The sequence below is a fragment of the Sciurus carolinensis genome, unplaced genomic scaffold (assembly GCF_902686445.1).
Source record: "Sciurus carolinensis unplaced genomic scaffold, mSciCar1.2, whole genome shotgun sequence".
NCBI classification, from domain to species: Eukaryota; Metazoa; Chordata; class Mammalia; order Rodentia; family Sciuridae; genus Sciurus; species Sciurus carolinensis.
In genome coordinates this window covers 156,736-166,243 of record NW_025920281.1, presented here as the reverse complement: position 1 = coordinate 166,243, position 9,508 = coordinate 156,736, and the positions used below count along the sequence as shown (strand labels likewise).

Genomic DNA, 9,508 nt, shown 5'->3' with positions numbered 1-9,508 from the left:
GAAAGAAAGACAAACAAGCAATATAGGAAAGCTTGTGAGCAGGAACAGCCCAATTAAAAGCTCATGAGTTAGTGCCCATATCTCTCGTAGCTCCAGGCAGCTTGGCATCTCAAGGATATTGAGTACACTCTTCTACCCAAAGACAGCAAACAGCTGGCATTTGAACCCAAAGCCAGTAAATTCTGTGAGGCACGGAATCCTCCATGGGCAGAGCATCACCAGTGACTGAGCAGTCTCAAACTGGCGAGATACCACCGAGAGTTCTCAGAAGGGCATCGCCTCTGCCTTGGGATGGTTCAAAAAAACCTATAATTAATTAGCTGCTCCCAACAAAGAAGCAACTGTCTTGTTGTACATGTCAAAAAGTAGATTTCTGCAGACAACACTAACTTGCCCTTCTTCCCCGTGTGCCTAAGTGAAAGCCAGTGTGAGTCTACACTTTCTGGTCCAGGCTTGCTCTCAATGTTCCCTTTACTTGGTTAGATGTTTTGGGAACAGAAAGAGGCATCCAGAGACTTGGTGTTTATGGATGATACAGGACAACAGGTGACGCCATTTTCATGAATGAATGTCCAGTACCAGAAGGCATCATCTGGGAGCCACATTACCCATTTTTTGTAGGCCTGCACTTCAATCTCATAATGTCAATGTAGGCAAGGGTTGTGCCTGCCTCTGTGTATTGCTGGTGTACACCATGACTATACAACATGCACATGTTCAAAAGGTCATTTGAGATAAATTAAATTCCCACTATCAAAATAGCTCTAAAATGATCCTCCAGGACCTTCGCAGTAGGCTGAAGAAACATCTAAATATTATTTTTCACACTTTACAAAAGAAAAGAGAAGCTCTGATGAAACCATATATGCCCATGTGGAAAATCCTGTTGGTCCAAAGAGGGAGAGTTTCAAATATTGTTGTTCTTAGAACTATTTTGAGTCATTTTAATTCTTAATGATCTCATCTTAAACAAATGATAGTGAAATAGATAAAAAGTTAAATAGCCCCAGAAACACATCTATACCTGCAAAGATACACTTTTCTGAATTTAGTGAGTAATACACATCTCAAAGTTTAGTTTTAATGAAGTATTGTAAGGCTAGCAAAGATAGTCAACATTAAGATGAAGGAAACAGAGGATTGAAGGAGTTAAAATCTTCCAAAATGAAAAAGTCAGAGTCAAAGTACCGGTTCAGACTTTCATGAAATCAAGTCCATTGTTTTTCAAACATTATTACACACAAGGATATGCTTCATTTAAACATGTGAATGCATTTCAGAAACTGAAATAATAAAACAGCCTCAAAGTGCCAGTGATGTACATCAATCAGGAATGAATGAAGACATATGATTTAGATACATAAAAGATACCAAGATGCATGCAAAGAACATGAACAGAGCTTAGAAATTATACGTTTCACTAATCATTTCACCTATAGTGAACTGAAGTGTTAGCATGAAAATAAGAAGAAAACAAAGTGAAGAAAGAGACACTTCAGAAATTGTTACCCCTAATAATGTTTTTGTAAATGGGTACAAGTATATATAAGGAGGAGAGAGAGAGACAGTCATGGGGGAATAATTATCTACTAGGGATCAGTCTAAGCTGATGCTTTCAAGTTCTGTAACTCAATATTTCTAATATAACTGAAATTACTATCATATTATACATGAAATGAGGTATTATCTAAAGTTCAAGCACCAGGCACTAGGACAACTGCAGAAAAAATGGAAAAAAAAATAGTAAGTAACATATATGAAGTAACAAAAAATAAAATCATAGAAGTATATAGTGACAAATAGATTTATCATTCTGTGGACACAGTGTCAATTGTGTGATCTTTATTATGAAATTACACAGATTCTACTATGACAAGTCTTAGAGAGATCCAAGATGGCAGACTAGAGGGAGGCTGCGTTCCTTGTTGCTCCATAACTCTGCTTTCAAGCAGAGGATATCTGTTTCTTGGTGAGGCGTTTTTGCTGCTTATTGATTCCCTGGTGTTTACCCCATTTGTCTGCTGTGATGACCTGAAGTCTGCCAGCATATCGACACCGTTTTTGAGTGTAGATTGCTCACTGTCAGGTGCCTATCATCCGCCATTTGCCTGCCTCTGGCCAGTCCATCACCTGCCTTACACCTATCCATCACCCAACACATGAAGTTCACCTCCCGATCATCCAACAACAGTCAGCAAACTGATCACTGGTTGCCACTGGAGCACCAGCTGCCTGCTGTTGCCTGGAAGTTCTCTGTCACAGTACCTGCAGGTTTGATTATACGTGGCTGCCACCATTTTGAGACAACAGCCAGGCCCCATAGAACCACTGGCCAGACTGATTGAGCCCTGTCTCCAGGATCCCTCAGCCTGACTGATCACTCCCTGCCTCTGGGGGCCTCACATCAACTGGCTGCTCCCTGCCGACAGGACCCTCAGACCAACTGACTGCACCCTATCACCGGGACCCCAGACCAACTGATTGCACCTGGCCTCCAGGATCCCACAACCACACCATACACACTGGACCTCCAGGACGCCTGCCTGACCAACTGCATCCCGCCTCCAGGACCTCCAGCTGACCATGTCCACACCCAGAGCAGCAGCTCCTCATTTGCCAACACATTTCAAAGCCAGAGCGAACATCTTGGATAATCCTGGAAGCTGTAGCTCCAATCTTTAGGTGGGGCAAATACCATCCTGAGACGCCTGCTAGAGGTTTGAAGCTCATTGTCAGGGGCTATGTGGTCTAGGATTGCATAGTGTCTGAATTGGGCACTGCTAATATTGATTTCCCCTTAAAGAAAGGGTTTTGGAAACCTATAGGGCCACTATGAGCCTATAGGGGGAAATCTACAATACCACAGATCTGCAGTGTTAGAGGGGAAGATACATGAACAACATGAGAAAACAAGGGAAGATCCAAACAAATCTAGATTCTATATTAATAGAATCCAATGACAGTATGTTAGAAGAAATGTCAGAAAAGGACTTCAGATTATACATGATTAAGATGATTCGTGAAGCAAAGGATGAGATAAGAGAGCAAATGCAGGCAATGAATGATAATGCCAATAAACTGAAAGAGCACCTGCAGGAAGCAAAAGATAATTTCAACAAAGAGATAGAGATTCTCAATAAAAAAAAAAAAAAAAACAAAAACGGAAATCCTTGAAATGAAGGAAACAATAAACCAAATAAAAAACTCAATGGAAAGCATCACCAAAAGACTAGACCACTTGGAAGACAGAACCTCAGACAATGAAGACAAACTATTTAATCTTGAAAATAAAGTTACCCAAACAGAGAAGATGGTAAGAAATCATGAACAGAATCTTCAAGAACTATGGGACGCCATGAAAATACCAAATTTAAGAATTATTGTTATTGAGGAAGGCACAGAGAAACAAACCAAAGGTATGAACAACATATTCAAAGAAATAATATCAGAAAATTTCCAAAACCTGAAGAATAAAACGGAAAATCAAATACAAGAGGCTTACAGAACACCAAATGCACAGAATCACAACAGATCTATACCAAGGCACATTATAATGAAAATGCCTAACATTCAAAATAAAGATAGGATTTTGAAGGCCGCAAGAGAAAAGCATCAGATTACATATAGGGGGAGACCAGTTCAGATAGCAGCCGACTTCTCAACCCAGACTCTAAAAGCTAGAAGGACCTGGACCAATATATTTCAAGCTCTGAAAGAACATGGTTGCCAAAAAAGAATCCTATACCCAGCAAAATTAACCTTCAGATTTGAAGATGAAATAAAATTCTTCCATGATTAACAAAAGTTAAAAGAATTTACAAATAGAAAGCCTGCACTACAGAATGTTCTCAACAAAATATTCCATGAGGTTGAAATGAAAAACAACAATGTAGGTCAGCAAAGGGAGGAACTACCTTAGAGAAAAACCACTCAAAGGAGAAACCAAGTCAACTTAAAAACCAAAAATAAGCCAAATGACTGGGAATACAAATCATATCTCAATAATAACCATGAACGTTGATGGCCTAAACTCATCAATCAAAACACATACACTGGCAGAACGGATTAAAAAGAAAGACCCAACAACATGCTTCATGCAAGAGACTCATCTCATAGAAAAAGACATCCACAGACTAAAGGTGAAAGGATGGGAAAAAACCTACCACACACATGGACTCAGTAAAAAAGCAGGGTTTCCATCCTTATATCAGATAAAGTGGACTTCAAGCCAAAGTTAGTCAGAAGGGATAAAGAAGGACATTTCATAATGCTTAAGGGAACCATAAATCTGAAGATATAACGATAGAAAATATTTATGCCCCAAACAATGGTGCATCCCTGTACATCAAATAAATCCTTCTCAATTTCAGGAATACATAGACCACAACACAATAATTCTGGATAACTTTAACATACCACTGTCACCACTAGATAGATCTTCCAAACAAAAACCAAAAAGGAAACCACAGAACTCAATAACACAATCAAAAACCTAGACTTAATAGACATATATAAATTATTCCATTCATCAACAAGCAGATTCACTTTCTTCTCAGCAGCACATGAAACATTCTCAAAAATAGACCATATGTTCTACCACAAAGCAGTCCTTAGGAAAGGCAAAAAAATAGAGATACTTCCTTGGGTTCTATCAGATCATAATGGACTAAGAGTAGAAATCAATGACAAAATAAAAAACAGAAATTACTCCAACACCTGGAGACTAAATAATATGCTATTGAATGAAACATGGATAACAGAAAACATCAGGGAGGAGATAGAAAAATTATTAGAGGTCAGTGAGAATGGCAATACAACATATCAAAATCTCTGGAACACTAGGAAAGTGGTACTAAGAGGAAAATTCATTGCATGGAGCGCATTCTGGAAAAGAATGAAAAGTCAACAACTAAATGACCTAATATTACAGCTCAAAGCCCTAGAAAAAGAAGAATAAAATAACAGCAAAAGTAGTAGAAGACAGGGAATAAGTAAAATCAGAAATAAAATCAATGAAATTGAAACAAAAGAAACAATTAAAAAAATTGACAAAACAAAAAGTTGGTTCTTTGAGAAAGTAAACAAAATAAGCAAACCCTTAGCCACACTAAAAATAGAAGGAGAGAGAAAACTCAAATTATTAAAATTCGTGATGAAAAAGGAAATATCACAACAGACAACACTGAGATACATAACATAATTAGAAGCTAGTTGGAAAATCTGTATTCCAACAAAATAGAATCTACCGAAGACATTGACAAATTTCTAGAGACATATGCTCCTCCCAAACTGAATCAGGAGGACATACACAATTTAAACAGATCAATATCAAGCAATGAAATAGAAGAAGCCATTAAAAATCTACCATCCAAGAAAAGCCCAATCCCAGACAGATTCTTAGCCGAGTTCTACAAGACCTTCAAAGAAGATCTCATTCCAATACTTTGCAAAGTATTCCAGGAAATAGAAAAGGAGGGTACCCTACCAAACTCATTCTATGAAGCTAATATCACCTTCATACCCAAACCAGGAAAAGACACATCAAGGAAAGAAAATTTTAGACCAATATCCTTGATGAATATAGATGCAAAGATCCTTAACAAAATATTGGCAAACGGTATCCAAAAACATATTAAGAAAATCATGCACCACAATCAAGTGGGGTTCATTGCTGGAATGCAAGGATGGGTTAACATCTGTAAATCAATAAATATAATCCATCATGTCAATAGACTTAAGGATAAGAATCATATGGTTATTTCAATTGACGCAGAAAAAGCGTTTGACAAAATACAAAACCCCTTCATGCTCAAAACACTAGAAAAAATAGGGATAGTGGGAGCATACCTGAACATTGTAAAGGCTATTTGTGCTAAGCCCATGGCCAACATCATTCTTAATGGAGAAAAACTGAAGCTTCCCTTTAAAAATGGGAACAAGACAGGGATGTCCTCTTTCACCACTTCTATTCAACATTGTCCTCAAAACTCTAGCCAGAGCAACTAGGCAGACCAAAGAAATTAAAGGGATATGAATAGGAAAAGAGGAACTTAAGCTGTCACTATTTGCTGATGACATGATTTTATATTTAGAGGATCCAAAAACTCTTCGAGAAAACTTCTAGACCTCATCAATGAATTCAGTAAAATAGCAGGCTACAAAATCAACACGCATAAATCTAAAGCATTTTTATACGCAAGTGACTAAACAACTGAAAGTGAAATGAGGAAAACAACTCCATTTGCAATAACCTCAAAAAAAAAAAATAAAATACTTGGGAATCAATCTCACAAAAGAGGTAAAAGACCTCTACAATGAGAACTACAGAACACTAAAGAAAGAAATTAAGGAAATCCTTAGAAGATGGAAAGATCTCCCATGTTCTTGGATAGGCAGAATTAATATTGTCAAAATGGGCATACTACCTAAAGTGCTATACAGATTCAATGCAATTCCAATTAAAATCCCAATGATGTACCTTATAGAAATAGAGCAAACAATTATGAAATTCATCTGGAAGAATAAAAAACCCAGAATAGCTAAAGCAATCCTCAGTAGAAAGAGCGAAGCCGGGGGTATCACAGTACCAGAACTTCAACTCTACTACAAAGCAATAGTAACAAAAACAGCATGGTATTGGTACCAAAATAGACAGGTAGATCAATGGTACAGAATAGAGGACATGGACACAAACCCAAATAAATACAATTTTCTCATACTAGACAAAGGGGCCAAAAATATGCAATGGAGAAAAGATAGCCTCTTCAACAAATGGTGCTGGGAAAACTGGAAAACCATATGCAGCATAATGAAATTAAACCCCTATCTCTCATCCTGCATAAAACTCAACTCAAAATGGATCAAGGACCTCGGAATCAGACCAGAGACCCTGCATCTTATAGAAGAAAAAGTAGGTCCAAATCTTCAACTTGTTGGCTTAGGATCTGACTTCCTTAACAGGACTCCCATAGCACAAGAAATAAAAGCAAGAATCAACAATTGGGATAGATTCAAACTTAAAAGCTTTCTCTCAGCAAAGGAAACTATGAGAAATGTGAAGAGAGAGCCTACAGAGTGGGAGAATATCTTTGCCAACCATACCTCAGATAGAGCGCTAATTTCCATAATATATAAAGAACTCAAAAAACCCTACACCAAGAATACAAATGACCCAATCAATAAATGGGCTAAGGATATGAACAGACGCTTCACAGAAGAAGATCTATAAGCAATCAACAAACATATGAAAAAATGTTCACCATCTTTAGAAGTAAGAGAAATGCAAATCAAAACCACACTAAGATTCCATCTCACCCCAATTAGAATGGCGATTATCAAGAATTCAAGCAACAATGTGGGGAAAAAGGTATACTCATACATTGCTGGTGGGGCTGCAAATTAGTGCAGCCACTCTGGAAAGCAGTGTGGAGATTCTTTAGAAAACTTTGAATGGACCCACCATTTGACCCAGCTATCCCACTCCTTGGCTTATACCCAAAGGACTTAAAATCAGCATACTACAGAGATACAGCCACATCAATGTTCATAGCTGCTCAATTCACAATAGCCAGACTGTGGAACCAACCTAGATGTGCTTCAGTTGATGAATGGATAAAGAAACTGTGGTATATATATATACAACAGAATATTACTCAGCTATAAAGAATAATAAAATTATGGCATTTGCAGGCAAATGGATGAAATTGGAGAATATCATGCTAAGTGAAATAAGCCAATCTCAAAAATGCAAAAGACAAATGATCTCACTGATAAGCGGATGATGGCAGAAAATGGGGGGTGGGAGGGGGCAAGAATGGAGGAAGGAGGGACTATATAGAGGGAAAAGATGGGTGGTAGGGGTGGGGGGAAGGAAAAAATAACAGTATGAATCAAACTACATTACCCTATGTAAATGTATGATTACGCAAATGGTATGCTGTTACTCCATGTACAAACAGAAACAACATGTATCCCATTTGTTTACAATAAAATAAATTAAAAAAAAAAGAATCTTACTTTCATGGATCAGGGAGACTGATATGAAATGTGATCCTTATGTTCTTCTTTAACTTGCAAATGTTTCACTTCAAACTAAATATGTGTGTCTTAGAAGTACCATTAACCATATTCATTTAAATATCACTAATTACTATAAAATTATGAAGTTTTGATATTTTTGAAAGATGTTTAATCCCACAGTTGTAAATTGAAAAGATACAAATATAAGTGAATTGAAAAGCTCACTCATGACTACTTAGCTTGTTCCTATTCCCTGTGCTCCAACACTGCAGCCCACCTATCAACGCCTCTACCTGCGTCAATATTGCGACCTAAGTCCTGGCAAGCACACATTCTCTAGGAATGTGTTTTAGAACTGAGAGCTTTTCTGAAAGCTTCTTTTACACCCTGGTTCCTCAGGCTATAGATCAAGGGGTTCAGCATGGGGATGACCACAGTGTGTAACACCATGACCATTTTGTCAGCATCTCCAACATTGCCTGAAGGGGGTCTGCAATAAATGGAAAGGATCCTTCCATGAAAGATCACAATGGCTATGAGGTGGGAGGCACAGGTGGAAAAAGTTTTGTGCCTCCCCTCTGCAGAGCGCATCTTCAGGATGGTGATGAGGATGAACAGGTAGGAGGTGAGTATGATCACAATGGTCATAGATTCATTGGAAGTAGCCACAATGAACAGCAGCACCTCATTCACACTGACATCAGAGCAGGCAAGACTTAGGAGAGGAGGTAGGTCACAGAAATGGTTGATCATATTTGACTTGTAGAATGGGATCCCAAGGGCCAAACACAAATGAATGAGAGCAGACACTGATACTAAAAGGTAACAACCAGAGACCAGCTCTGCACAGAACTTCTGGGACATGATAACCATGTACAGCAATGGGTTGCAGATGGCCACAAAGCGGTCATAGGCCATCACTGCCAGCAGGAAGACCTCTGTGACTACACAAGTGCAAAACAAATAGCATTGTACCATGAAGGCTGGGATGGAGATGGCTTTGTTCTTGGTAAAGATTGGGTGGGGAGGGAAGGGAGGAAAAATGGCAGAATGAATCAAACAACATTGGCCTGTGTAAATTTATGATTACACGAATGGTATGCCTTTACTCCATGTACAGAGAATCAAAATGTATCCCATTTGTTTACAATAAAAAAATAAATAAAAAGAACTAAAACAAACAAAAATAAATAAAAAGGTGATTATAAAAGGAAAAAAAAAAAAAAAAAAAGAAGAAGTTGGCCAGCATTTTGGGCACTATGACTGAGGAGTAGCAGAAGTCCACAAAGGACAAGTGGCTGAAGAAAAAGTACACGGGAGCATGCAGGTGAGAGCTGAGCTGAATCAGTGCAACCATGCCCAGGTTGGCCAGAACCGTGACTTCATAGATGAGAAGGAACACCAGGGAGAGAGGGACTCTCAGCTCAGCGACATCTGACAATCCCAGGAGAATGAACTCAGTAACAGTGGAACAGTTTTCCTCATCCAT

General features: G+C 38.3%; 1 protein-coding gene across 1 annotated transcript; it reads right to left on the bottom strand.

Annotated features, from left to right (window-relative positions):
• Positions 1–8,355: 8,355 nt before the first annotated feature.
• LOC124975455 (olfactory receptor 5L1-like) lies at positions 8,356–9,508 on the bottom strand. Its single transcript, XM_047538164.1, has 2 exons — positions 9,257–9,508; positions 8,356–9,036 (listed from the first exon to the last, which is right to left on the bottom strand). The coding sequence occupies exons 1-2, from the start codon at positions 9,506–9,508 to the stop codon at positions 8,356–8,358; spliced, it is 933 nt and encodes a 310-aa protein (XP_047394120.1).